Source organism: Caretta caretta, chromosome 2 (genome assembly GCF_965140235.1).
Source record: "Caretta caretta isolate rCarCar2 chromosome 2, rCarCar1.hap1, whole genome shotgun sequence".
Classification (NCBI taxonomy): Eukaryota; Metazoa; Chordata; order Testudines; family Cheloniidae; genus Caretta; species Caretta caretta.
Genome location: NC_134207.1, coordinates 16,577,045 through 16,591,423, shown reverse-complemented (window position 1 = coordinate 16,591,423; position 14,379 = coordinate 16,577,045). Strand labels below are relative to the sequence as shown.

Below are 14,379 nucleotides of genomic sequence, written 5' to 3'. Positions count from 1 at the left end.
ACCCTGTTGTTTGTTGGGCTTATATATCTTTGTTAATATTACATTCTTTTTTTTGTGTAGTACCTGATGTTGCTCATATGTCACTTGAGAAGCGTGGACCATGTCTCCCTCTTGACTTAAGCCGTAGTTTGGAAGTTACAGCACCATTATCCACAGAATCCACTTTCCGTAATGAGTACCCCAGTAAAGAAAAGGAAGATACTCAGATGATTACATATCATTCTTCCAAAGCAGTAACTGATGGAAGAGTAGCTACAACAGCGTCAGGTAAAGAGATTCAGTTCACAAGCAGTTAGGTTTATAGCTGCAGGGTATGTAAGTGTATTGTATGTGTTCAATCATACAAAATGAAGGGATAGGTTTTCTGTTACAAGCTTTCAAGTCTTCCATTCCTTCTGGGATCCTTTTAGATTCTCTGTCTTCTCCCAGCTTTGAACTACATTAGTGCTTTGGTTCTAATGTTCTTCAAGGTGGATCTGGTTTTATACTACAGGTAGGGATCGCAAGCTCAAGAGCAGCAATTTTGAAAAGGAGCATAAATATCAATAAAGCTACTTTGCTGTCAAATGTTAAACTCAGGAATTCTCATTTGTCTTTTAGCTTTAGGTTTACAATTTAGGGATATCAATTTAGCTTTCTTTAGCCAGTCTTGATTTGACTTTTTTCTTCATTTGTTTGATTGGGAAAATACAGTAATGCTTGTAGAGTAGGATTTTCAAAAGCAGTCAATGTTGGTCTAGCTCTGCTCTCATTTAAAATCCACTGGATTTTTTCCAGTGACCTCAACGGGAGAAATATATGATGCCAAAGATGAACATTTCTGAAAATCCCCCCGTAATTTATAAGTTTATATCCCTGATCCTATAACCTGTTCCCTGGTGTCAGTGTAGAGCCCCACACTGGGGCTCTGCAGGGGGTCCCACCTGCATGTAGTAGGTGGCCAGAGTTGGGTCCCATCACTCAAGTCATGCATTCAGTTTACTTATGCAGTATAGATGGCCTGAGAGTTGTTTAACTAAAGTGATTAAAAATGCAAAAAGTAGGAACTTTTTACTGTTCTGAAAAATTAATTTGGAGACCGACTTGTTCTCTAAAATAAAATTTTGTGCAATAAATTATTAAAAATATAGATTTCTGAGTAGCAGCCGTGTTAATCTGTATCTGCAAAAAGAACAGGAGTACTTGTGGCACCTTAGAGACTAACAAATTTATTAGAGCATAAGCTTTCGTGGACTACAGCCAATTTCATCGGATGCATAGAATGGAACATATAGGAAGAAGATATATATGTACATACAGATAAGTTGGAAGTTGCCATACAAACTGTGAGAGGCTAATTAGTTAAGATGAGCTATTATCAGCAGGAGAAAAAAACTTTTGTAGTGATAATCAAGATGGCCCACTTAGACAGTTGACAAGAAGGTGTGAGGATACTTAACTTAGGGAAATAGATTCAATATGTGTAATGACCCAGCCACTCCCAGTCTCTATTCAAACCCAAGTTAATAATATCTAGTATTTTTTAGTCTCTAGGTACCACAAGTACTCCTGTTCTTTTTAAAAATATAGAAACATTCTTAAATATTTGTAACTCACTATTTGAAGTATTGTGCTCAAATGAGACTGTACATTCTTATCAGGAAAAATTAAATGTCATTGTGTGGATAGTGATATATTCATGGAATAACTTCCATGGCCCCACTCTTGGAAAGATACCACTCAATGCAGATTCCTGTTGACTCCACATAGAACATAAGAACATAGGTTGATTTCTTTGCCCATTCACAGCCTTAGTTACCTAGTTCCAGGCAGGAATTATTTGGTGAAACTCTGTGACCTGTATTATGAGAAGATTAAACTAGATGATCATAATGGCCCCTTCTGCCACTAAAATCTATTAATCTATAAAATAGATATATTTTTAAGATAAAGCGGACCATAAATATTTCCAATTTTCATTTGTTAAAATTTTTTAAACGTTGCTCTTCTCTACTTCTCCAGTGAAACTTCATGCATGTGGCTCTGTCTTCTCTTGTCTGATTGTGCTATATTACAAACAGTAATTTATAAGAATTCTCCAATGCATTGAAATGTAGTGTGTACTTCAGATTCTATAACAATTTTTCATATCATACTTCGCTTGTGGTGCTAAAAAAGAGAGCTAGAGATTCCATAGAGAATTGTACAGAAACCCACTCATTGAATGTGGATGCCCAGTGTCTTGAGCTCAGAACTATTTAGAAGAGCAGTGTCCGTTGGGGCCGCATGTATGCCCCCATCAAGGAATCTGTGTGTTCAGAGCCAGGTTACAAAAGAGGGACCAGCAGCACCAGCTACCATCTGTTTCTGTGTTGTCATAGCTCGCTGCAAGTGTTGTGACCATCAGCTTTACAATTTCATTATTTATTCTGATTTTCCTGCTGAATCTGTGTTGGGTAGGGTGATTGCTGGTTAGTTTAGTGTAATTAGTGTTGCTTTTTAGGTGTTTGCTTTGTTGCAGAGTATCCTCTTGGCACCAGCTTAGGGTCTGAGTGGTTTGGTCCTGGTCACTAACTGTTATTTCACGCAGTGAATGTCATAAAACTGCTTCAGTGAATGGGCCTGGTTTTAGTCCAGGCTATGGATTATTCTGACCAAAAAAAAAACAACACAGGCTTTGAACAAAGCATGCTGTGGATCAGAAATATTTGGCACGTCAGTACTCGTATTGTTTACTCCATCTCAGAGAAGACTATTTCCTGAGGTGTGCTGGTTTGTCTGAGGTTTTACATCTTGGGCCCAGAATATATGAGACAGTATTTACAGCTCTTCCTTCTGCAGAAGGCTGTGAAAGCTAATTTGATGGATCTGATTTCCACAGATCCTGGTCTTTCTAAGGTTAACAGTGCTTGTTGGCTCCACATAAGATTCAAAGTAGTCTGCTTCAGGTTTGAGGGAATCATTCCTTGGGTGCCAGGTACCCGTTGTTGTATCTGTACCTCTGGGTCTGTGGCTTGATCATTCTGCTTCTTGGAGATGGCAGTGCTTGTTCTGAATAGGGATGTAAAATGTTAACCGGTTAAGCGATTAACCGATAGGTATCAGCCTTATTGGTAAAGTATTACAGTTAACATTTAAATTCTGGCTGCGGGACTTCGCTGCTGCCCCTTCTATCCACCGTCCCTGTGATTCTGTCCTGAGGAAGCTCAGGTGAGTTTTCTAGGTGGCATGCTGCAGACCAGCCACCTGAACAGCACATGTGCTATGGTTGGAAGGATAGGTCTGAGGCAGTTGAGCTATTTGGATCTGAAGCTTCCATAGGGAGTCTTGGATCTGAGGACCCCATCTTTGGGTGACCTGATAAGCCTGTGTTTTTGAATTAGAGGGAGACCCTGGCTCCTGTGCCATATTCTTGGCTTGTCATAGGTCTTCTGAGCCTGATAACTCGAGTTTGCCTCATAGTCTTCCTTCTTCATCTTTGAAGAAGTCCTTCCTTCCAAGAGCTACCCAACTTAGCCTTGGCATCATCAGGAACAGGCTTTGAAGCTCATTTGGTTTGCTCTCATCTTTGGAAGACCCTTATGCACTTTTGAAGGGGTCTGGTCTTCTCCTAGATAGGTATTTACTTACGTGGGTTTCTCCCATACCCCTTTCTGCAGATTTCCTTTCCTTGGGGAGCTTTTGGACAATATGGCTCTTTGAGGAGCAATCACCACTGGTTTCTTTTTTGCCCGAATACCCTAGAATCTAGACACATCTATTCCTGTTAGCTTCTTCTCTCTGCGGAAAACTAGAGTTCTTTTACCCATGTTGTCTTACCACACTTCCATCTTGAGGGCTGTCCTTTGATCAGGAATGAGGATAATCTAGACAGAAATCCTGTCAAAATTGGAGGATGGCTGATGATATGGAAGTCATGGATTGTACTGACAGGCTGGCTTCTTCCACATCCTTTGAGAAGCTAGTGGTGGCAATGTCACCACTGGAGGACTGCAGTTTCAGAATCTGTTGGGAGCACTGGCTGACGTATTGAATCTGATGTTTCTCAGCTACCCCCAGAAAATACACATTGATTTTTGACATCCTCAGATCTAAAAAAAAGGGTTGAGTCAAGTTCAGTATCTTCATTAATGATCTGGAGGATGGCATGGATTGCACCCTCAGCAAGTTTGCAGATGACACCAAACTGGGAGGAGTGGTAGATACGCTGGAGGGTTGGGAGAGGGTACAGAGGGACCTAGACAAATTAGAGGATTGGGCCAAAAGAAATCTGATGAGGTTCAACAAGGACAAGGTCAGGATAGGTTTCATTAAGTGATCATGTATAACATAACTGTGAACAGGATTGTGAAAGACTTCATGATTTCTAAAGTAGAGCTTAATGCCCATATGAGGGTAGAGAAAAGTGAAAAGGAGCTAACCAAGGGCAAAAAATAGTCAGCTTATCGTCTTCTCTGTTAGTATTGTAAGCCCTTTGAAACTTGCCAAGTGTCTGCAATAAATCATCTCCCGAAGACAAGAGGTGCATATCTACATAGCTCTTGCCAGTGGCAACCAGTTTTACTTACAGATAATCTTCCAGCAGTCAAATCTGCCAAAGTTTCTGTTTGAAATTTCAAACATGCTACCATGAACCTGATGCACTAAATTACAGTGTACCACATATGGAAAATGATCTCACATAAAAGTTTTAGTGTGCTCTTGTCTCAGGGGACTTACGGTTAGATAAGAGACCAGGGTTTGCTTCTCAGCTCTGCCAAAGACTTTCTGGTGTTGAGCATGTCACTTTCTCTCTCTCTGCATAAGTTTTCTCATCTGTGAAATGGCATTATCTCAGAAAAGTGTAACAAGGCTAAATTAATATTAATAAAGCACAGTGAGGTCCTGGGATAGAGGGTGCTATAAAAGTGCGAGATATTAACAGTATTCCTATTATTGTCACCAATGTACAGAAGCAGATGGACCTGTAATATTTAGATAGAGAGAAATGCTATTTCCCCAAGACTCAAATTAAAATGGTACCTATTTTTCTCACCTTGAATAAACTGAAATGTATTAAGTTTATCATGACTTCTGAGGCTAGAGATAGAGGGGCCATTTGAAGAAAGTGATGCCATTTGTGGGCCTGGAAGTGTTTGGCTCTAGTGTAGGACATAAGCCATTTTAAAAAAAAAAAGTAGATCATATTTAATTGTGGAAAAAGAACATTAAATATTTATTCATTCATAGCAAAGCTTTTCTTTTGTCAAACCGTTAACATGTTGCTTTTCAAAGGGGAGGGCAGTGAAAAATTGAGCTTTTCTGCAATGAAGTGCAAAACACATGCTTTGCAATTAACTTCTTACATGTATGCTTCAAGCAAAGGCACTTATGTTGTCCAAAATGTACAGCTTGTGATTCTATAAGTAAAACACAAGAACGCTATAATTTAGTTCCTCGGACTATTAACTACTTACATCTACCACTCTCTTTGGTATCTGCATATAGATACTGATACACTTTCATCAACTTATTATTTAATATTTGCATTGAGGTAGTGCCCAGAGACCCCAGATGGGGATGGTGCCCCCTGTGCATTCTAGACAAGGTACACACATATACCATGAAAAGACAGTCCTCTACCTGAAATGCTGACAATCTAAGTAATTTTATTTGCTTTTCCAGCACCTAGCCTATTGCAGATGTTCAAAACCTGATCAATATAAATGTATTAAAAAGATGCCTGATTATTATTGAGCTGGCAGGACAAAGTGCAGTTCTTTTGAAAACTGACAAAATTCTAAATTCAACTGTCATGTCTTCCATTATTTCCACAGTTTTCCACCATTTTGATGCTACTAACTAGAACAGAACCACCACCTTCTTTGGAGTAGCGAACAGTATCTTCAGTTTTAAGTGCAAGGAGGGAATTCAATGTTACATTTTTAGCTTCTTTATCTCAACTGCTGCTTCTTGTTCTGGGTTCAGCCTAAAGTTATAGTTAGGAGTTATGTTGACTAAGTAACGGAAAAGGTATATAGTTTATCAGAATTATTTTTCCAAATTTGTCTTTGGTTCTTGTGAGTTAAAACAAGTCTGCTTTCCAATGAGACTGACAAATATCCACAGACAGCCTGTAAACTGTTAAGTCCCTCTGAAACCTATTGCATTTGTACCATTAGTGCTTCATTGTAGATTTCCTTGTGTAAAATACAGGCTTTGTTTTGATCAAAACCCTCCTTATCCTCTGCAAATTTTACATGGTTATGGAAATTGAATGCAAATGTCAACATGCAATCTTCCTATCTTGCAATTTAACAACTCTTGACAGTGTTTATACTTTAACACAATTATCTATTTTTAATGATCCAGTCCATTGTTTTCTACCATTTTCTTCAAAATTAGACATGTCAGATGAATTCATTCATTGATGATTTTGATCGCTGATTACAGTAACTCGGTATTGATCAACAACTTTCACATATGCTGTAGCTAGAATGAGAAACCACTACCTACTGAATTTAATACTCAAGGATAAAAATGAGATTAGCTAGCCATTTCTGTATATTGAATTGTTATCAGTGTTCTCATCTACCCAGTGTTTTGGAAGTTTCCTGATACTAGCAAACCAAGCCTCCCAGCAGTTCACAGATCTGTCTACACCCCTGTCTTCAGCATTCATTGAGAGTTCATTCCAGTTGCTAGTCATGCCCTTCTCTCCAATGATTTCTGCCTTTGCTTGTCCCCTGAAGGGTTACAGTCAGTTTTGTGGAGTTCTTCTGTTTCCTAATAGGCAAAGAAGAACCTTAATGTTCTCATCACTCCTTTAAACTTTTAAAAGAGTTAGTTTTCATGCACAGATTGAAATTAAGAATCTGTTTAAAATGTCCATGATATATATTTAAAAATATATTTTCATGTAAATACTTGAGAGTGACAGAAGCTCCAAAAATGAAAAAAACAAAATCCATATTTTTTTAGAAAGCCCTGACTATATTGGTCTTATCTATGCTTAAAGATATTACAATGTTAAGGGATGTGATTTTTTTTTTTTTTTTTTTTGTAACTGGCATAGTTATTCTGGTGAAAACCCATAGGTTCTTAGGTGTTGTCAAACTGGAATAGGTTTTACCAGAATAAGCTATTTTATACCAATATACATTTATTTGCACTTGAGGGTCTGTGCTGCTTTAACTATGCTGGCATAATTAAAGCAGCAAAACTGATGTAGTCTGCATATATTTGAGCTGAAATAGGTCTTTCCATTATTTCATGGAGGTGGCAAAACTCGCCTTTGAGGTAATGATATCGACATCGATTGCTCACATCTGGTCCTTCAGTGTCTTTGGTGTACACACACAATACACAGCAAGCATAGCACTTCCGGCATAGATTCCCGCACTGCCGCTGTGTGTGGGTAGGAGGTCATATCTGGTTACCTCAAGAGGAAACAAGTGACAATTAAAAACTCCTTTACAGAGTCACTACCGTGTTTCATTTTTATCAGTATTTAGTTTATGCAAATTATTAAATTATGAACGGTATTGCTCTGTTGGTTACATTGGTTTAAAAGGCTCCGAATGATCACCTCTTACTTAATTTTACGGCTATTTAGTGTAAATCAACATTTTATTTTATAAGATATGATAACTTACACATTTGAAATCAAAATATCAGGTTTATGAAATAGCATTTATTTAGGTACAAATGAAATTATAATTTTCAAAACATGTAGTGATTACTAATAGGAAGTATATCTAGGCTTCTATTTCATATGATTATCCACTTCCTCTTATGCGCCTCTAAGTGAAGACTCGATAAAGTTGCTCACTAGGAAAAGTGTAACTGTATGTGTTATCTTCTCCTTTCCTGTTACTGTAGTGATGGAGCTTACATGGGTAAATTATTTGAAAGGGCATTAGTGTCACTGTAGCAGAATTCTTTCTATAAAAAATACCTCCTGGAGCCATCAGCCAGCTTTCTTAGTCACCAGTTGATTAGTTTGTCAGGTGGTATTTAAGCTTTAATGGTCTAATTTCAGGATTTTGAAAATTTAAGGTAATGTTTGGAATAATGACATTTGATGGGTTTGGATCGCTGACATAAGAAAATTGTTTTTAAATAACTAGTTTAAATCCAGTCCTGTTTTGGGAAGATGACTTGGGACTAGATTATTCAATGGACTGTTCAGATGTGGAGCCCTCAATGTTCTGGCTCAAAATAGTAGTGGCCTAACCAGATTATCTGATGTGTGGTATTATGTGATCTCAGTTTAGTTTGTACAGTACACATGTCCACATAACCTCCTCCCCCACCCTCAAAAAATAAAATAAAATAAGTAGCAGCATGTCCGCCACATTAGCACTAATGGGAACCTTTGTTAGCCTTGACAGAGAGGCCAAGTATTGATTGTCCATAGAATACTAAAAAATAAGCTTCCATCTCTAGAGGTGGTCCTTGCAGGTTAGGGTGAAGCCTGCTGGTAGAATGGGATGTGGGAGGTTGTCGTTGTTGTTGTTGTTTGTTACTTGTTATGTGATGACAGTGTGCTCCTGGCTCTGTAAAAACACAAAGTGAAGACTCTTGCAGCCCTGCAGAACTTTACAGTCCGACAAGACAGTCACAGAAGCTGGGAAGCCCTGAGGCGGAAATAGTTCAGATAATGTTTTCTGTTGCTAACAAATATATTTATTAGGGATATTTAACCCAAAGGGTGTTTTACATATCCCTCCTCCCCTCCTATCTCTGCTGCTCAGAGTGGTGCTCAGGCTGGGGCCAGTGTTGAGGGTATTGGGCATCAGGAATAGTCTGTTCAAACTATTGGATGGGGCTTAACAACACCAACTGAAGAAAACACCTCCAAGCAGCACCCTGAGACCTAGAGGCACTTTGGCTCCTTCCCTCTACCCAATACAAGTAGCTGCTTCCAGCTGCTGGCCAGGGTGCATGATGGGGAGTGGGATCTGAAGCTGCCTTTACATCAGACAGCTTGGAAGGTCCACCATGTAGTAGCCTCTGCGTTGGGTAATTCCTGCTGCTTTGTGTACCAGTGCCCTAGCTGCTCCTGCTGCCTGTTCACTGTGAAGTTCCTTGGCTACTGCTTGAGGGAAGAGGCTTCTCAGGAGCTGGAGTGCTAGGGGGAAGCTGATGTGAAGTGTGTGGCACTCTGTCTGGTGAGGGAAAACTAGCCCAGGAGGAGGCTCTGTGCTCTCTCTCGGCATACGTGTCCCCAGAGCATTACCGCTTTCTGTACCAAGTCTTTTTTGTTAAGTAGAGGACTTCGATTTTCAGGCCTCTCAATCCATCGCTTTTCATGAGCACTAAATTCACATAGTTTTCTTAATCCTGTTTTTAATTTCCTTAAGAGAGGACTTCAAAGAACCCCAAAAGAACCTCCTCTTTATTTGGATCATATTCAGCGTTCTGGCTGCTTTAAGGTTTTCTGCAGGGTTAATCTTTTGCATTATTGTCAGACACCAAGTTTTTTAGAAGTGATTAAGGATTTTGAATGCTATTTTTGGGGGCCCAATTTTTGAGACACCATAATGGTACCTGATTTTTTCAGAAAGTGCTGAGTACCTGCCTTCTGAAAATTGGGTCCCATTTAGTGTTTTTAAATTGGATATTCAAAATCATGAATAACTTTTGGAAAAACTTGGCCTGAAATATTACCAGAATGTACACACACAAACTTTACCCAAAAGAGTGATTTAAACACCCAAACAGTTGTTACTGTGCTAACCTCAGCATCAGAGGATCCTAACCACAAAATATGTCAAGCTACTCTTGTGAGAGTGATTCTTAAACTGAAAGGGATGATAAATAGATTTTTAAATGTTTAAAAAACCCAGATACCTCCTTATAATTTTGTAAGACTATATTTCCTTAGTATTTTGCAGCATTAGGCAGGGAGGCCTTAGACTACATCTAGAGCTTTCCTGTTGTGTAATTAGGGAACAGACTTAGAGCTTGCACTGCATTGGCTAGTAAGGTTGGTGGGAGATCTTGGTGATGCTGGTAATTGTTTATTGAGCAACTTATTTTTTCCCTGTGGCAGAGAGTAAAATAGGTATCCTCCTTAGATCAAAATAACTTTGGGTCTTATTTGGTTTGATTATTTGAAAATTGCCTTGATGCTTTTGATAATAAATATCAGAGTTACAATATTAAAATATTTTTTCATCTCTGTTCAGTTAGTTTTATGATTTCCTAGTTTGCAATGAAGAGAAAAATCTTCTAAATACTGAGCACTTTAGGGAATAATCGAGGATTAGGAAATCTTTCAAAACACTCTTTGTATGCAAGTGTAACTTCAAATTCTGATTTATACACAAAGCTTTCTGCTTTACATATACTTCAAATTTATTTTCTTTAGATTCCAATTTTAAAAGGACACTGATTTCCAGAGGTAACCTAATGAGCTTCTATTAGATTAGAGGTAGAATACCATTTTTAAAAATAACTCCTGAATGCAATAAACTTTGATGTTGTAGACTTTCTATTGAGCCAAATGTTTTTTTAATAAGTAGCATTGTAACCCTAAAATCTATTAAAGATAGCTATCCCTTCAAAGTAAGACACAGTTAATTAATTGTGGTGACATCAGCTCCTTGACTGTTACTAGTGACTTCCACTGTAATGGAAAGAGAAGAAAAGGAAAAAAAAATATCTAAAGCAGGAGAGAATTAAATTGAAATTAACCTCTCTGTTTGGAATCGATATCTCCTTTTTTTTTTTTTTTTTTTAAAGTAGAGAGAACAGACTTTTTTTTGGCATGTAGCATTTAGTAAATAGTAAGACTGAGACCTAGGCATTCAAAACTTAACAATATATTCACTATTATGAAAATATTTCCTGTACTTGTCATTTCAGCAGCCTGACTCAGCCAGTGACCTGGCTGCTATGCTGATATACAGGATTAAATCCTTACTGAATGCCCAGTAAATTTGTCTTCTTGTTTTCAGCACCCTCGTCCCATGTACATGCCTTACATCTGGAAATGCCTTTAACCAATAGTCTAAAGTTACCCAAAGGGAATAGTAAAAAAAAGAGGTCCTCCACGTCAGTCAGCTCTGAAGGGACAGAGATACAGTTCTCTGTGCCTGTAAAGGAGAAATGTTTTGAGAATCTGCAGGAGAAAATGTTAAAGAAGGTCATTGAGAAGGACAAGCATTCAGAAGTTGGTAAACTACAGTGCTTTTTGTTTCCAGTGCTTAAGACCGTAAAAGTAATTGTAAAGCATCTTTAAAAATCAATGTGTTATTGTGTCTTTCTTTTAATTATGTATTGATAGGAATGTTTACAACCAAGTAACTTTTACAAGAAAGTACATCGTCCGCAGTGGTCCCACTAAGCTTGTGTGTTTTTCTTAAACCTACAGGTATACTGAAAACTGAAAAAAAGGTGAAATTGGAAGAGAAAAGCTCATCATCATTTGGTATGCACAGAAAATCATATTTAAGCAAAAAGTCTAAAGCTTGAGAGAGTAAGAACATAGCCTGTCCCTAACTTTTTACCTGTTATGCTCTTTTAGGTGTAAGTGCTCAGCTGTATTAATATTTCTAAAGCATCCAGTTTTTAAAAAACAAAAAACCTGAAACGCAAACACCTAAATTGATGCAAAAGGTCTTGGAAATAAGTAAACTTGTGTGACAATGTATGCCTAAGAGATTGTGTGTAAATTGCAAGAACACAGAGGGACAAATCCGGTAGTAATAGTAGGGCTATAATGTCATGTGTCCGTTCCTAGACCAGCTGGGTGGGGCATGAGGCCTAAGAGGAAAAGAATAATGATAGGGTACCCTTTATAACCTTTTTCAATTAAATTAGTGGTATGTGTGGTTATTAACTTGTGCCTAGAGGTGGAATAAATAAAGAAAAAGTCTAATGGCTAGGTATCCAACAGAATATGCGATGCCTCCTAAAATGAAATATAAATTAAGGAAGTTTGGGTATTCACTCTTCAAATATTACAGAGATGGTCAGATAGGGACTCATTCATAAAATTTCACTTTTGCCACGATTCACAGTTTTCCTTCCCCAAACAAATTCATTTTTGACACAGATTCAGCCCTATATGTGTCTGAATTGCTCATCAATCTATGGAAGAAAAGAAGGAATAGAAATAAGCCCAATTAGCTCTAATTGAAACATTCACTATATCTGCTCTTATTCTGTGTGGCTAAGGGAAATGTACACAAAAAAGAGTGTTTCAGAGTAGCAGCTGTGTTAGTCTGTATCCATAAAAAGAAAAGGAGTACTTGTGGCACCTTAGAGACTAACCAATTTATTTGAGCATAAGCTTTCGTGAGCTACAGCTCACTTCATCAGAGTCATACAGTGGAAAATATAGTGGGGAGATTTTATATACACAGAGAACATGAAACAATGGGTGTTACCATACAGACTGTAACAAGAGTGATCAGGAAAGGTGAGTTATTACCAGCGGGGGGGGGGAATGTATGCATCCGATGAAGTGAGCTGTAGCTCACGAAAGCTTATGCTCAAATAAATTGGTTAGTCTCTAAGGTGCCACAAGTACTCCTTTTCTTTTTACAAAAAAGAGTATTATCTTAGAGTCAGTCTTTGGGGTTTATTTTCTAGCTGAAGTCAAGTCCCTCTTTCTGGCTTCACAACTGTCTGCTTTGGAAATAACTTTGAAGTTAGAAGCTATGGATTATGGCTTCACATGGGAAGCAAGTAGCAGGGACAGATGAATTATTATAAAACAAAGACTCCATTCACATGTAGATTTCAGTAGTACTTAAAAAGGAGTAGACATTCAAAAATGTAACTTTAATTTTATTCAGAACAAACTCTGTTGATAAAATTTTGGGTGAGAGGACAGCTAGCTGTTCTTAAAGTAATTTATGGCAGCTACAGTTTCAGGTGTTTATCATTAAGCTCCATACTAGATCATGTAGCATGCTTTGCTAGAGGATGTAATTTTTTAAATTAAGAGTTCTTTCTGTTCTCATCTTCCCTGTTTCTACAGCATGATCAAAACCTGGAAAATAAATGGGTTGTCTACTCTGTTTCTTGCAAACTAATTGATGTACTACTGATGTATTTTTAAAATACACATTTTTAAAAATATAAGCTTTATTAAAACTGGGTCTTATTTTTTTCCTCATGTGCGGGTCACATCTGGAAATTCTGAAGGCTACACAACGTTACCTGTCAAGATGTGGGATACAGTTGACTTCTTGACACTGAGAAGCTGAATTATGTTACTCTGCTAGGAAGAGTCTCACTAGTAACTGTGTTAACTTCAAGGTGTCTCAGCTAAGGCGGAACCCCAGTGCTGCTCCAAAATCAGTTAATCACAAGGGCTACACTCATGGCACTGAACAAATTAATTGACTCATTCCACTCTGGGCAGGTGACTGGCACAACTGATCTAAAATTTAAATGTTGCTTTTAGGGTAACTGAAAGAAAAAAGTATTCAAGGATGATGGTAATACTTTAAAATGTTAATTTGCAATTAGGTAAAAAGAAAGAAAAAGATAAAGAGAAGAAAGAGAAAAAGGAAAAAGATCATAAATCAAAACAGAAGAAGAAGAAGAAAAAGAAGAAGAAAGCGAAACAGCATGGTGAGTTAAGAAAAATTAAGACAAAAAGTAAAGATCAAATACTATCTTTCTGGTTCTGTTTGGTTGTTGTTACCGACTGAAATATTGAACATTCATACAGTTCAGAAACAAGTTCTGAAATGTCAGAAATTACCAAAATGAGGTGGTGGTCTTGTAATTTCACATAGCAAAGGCACTTTGATTTGGTATCTCCTCTCCTTCTCCCTTTATATCCTGTCTCCAGGTGATCATGTCCACTCATGGCTTTAACTACCATTTTTACACCAATGACATGTAGATACACTTCTCCACTCCAGCCTCCCTCCACCCAGTTCTGCATCTCAGACTCTTTCACATCCAGCCCTGACTATCTCACTGCTTACATTTATTTTCATATTTAGGTTGTGTCTAAATCTTGCCAAATCTTTCTGCATAACATCTCTGAGATACAGTTTTTCCTATTCATCCTCATAGCTGAAACTTGCATACTTGCTCTCATCATCTCATGTCTCAGTTACTGCAACATCCTTTTCTCTGGCCTTGACAAATGCAATCTTGTCCAGCTCATATCCAATCAGAATGCTGCTGTGAAGATCATTTTCCTAGCTTGTCACTTTGACTGTTACCTGTGTCTGTGCATCCCACCACTGGCTCCCCCTTCTCTGTTGTATCAAACACTAGCTACTTGTCTTCATTTTCAGGATCCTTCATGGCCAGCTCCTACCCTCTTATCTCTCATTCACTATCGAGTTGTTCACTTCTGCATCCCATCAGCCCACGATGCCAGCCTTCATACCCCACACATTGTTTTCAAACAATCACTTTTGTGCTTTCTCCCATTCTGCCCCT

The 14,379-nt window shown here is 38.1% G+C and overlaps 1 protein-coding gene across 13 annotated transcripts in view; it reads left to right on the top strand.

The window, feature by feature from the left end:
* Positions 1-14,379, top strand: part of PHF20L1 (PHD finger protein 20 like 1) — a 90,121-nt gene that overhangs the window by 45,354 nt on the left and 30,388 nt on the right. For 7 of the 13 annotated variants that reach the window (XM_048841683.2, XM_048841678.2, XM_048841682.2 and 4 more), the window contains 4 exons: positions 61-267; positions 10,923-11,141; positions 11,339-11,395; positions 13,447-13,551. In XM_048841683.2, coding sequence (XP_048697640.1) covers positions 61-267; positions 10,923-11,141; positions 11,339-11,395; positions 13,447-13,551 — 588 coding nt within the window. The remainder of the gene's footprint in view (positions 1-60; positions 268-10,922; positions 11,142-11,338; positions 11,396-13,446; positions 13,552-14,379) is intronic. The other 6 variants (XM_075124924.1, XM_075124923.1, XM_048841685.2 and 3 more) reach the window with 1 other exon arrangement.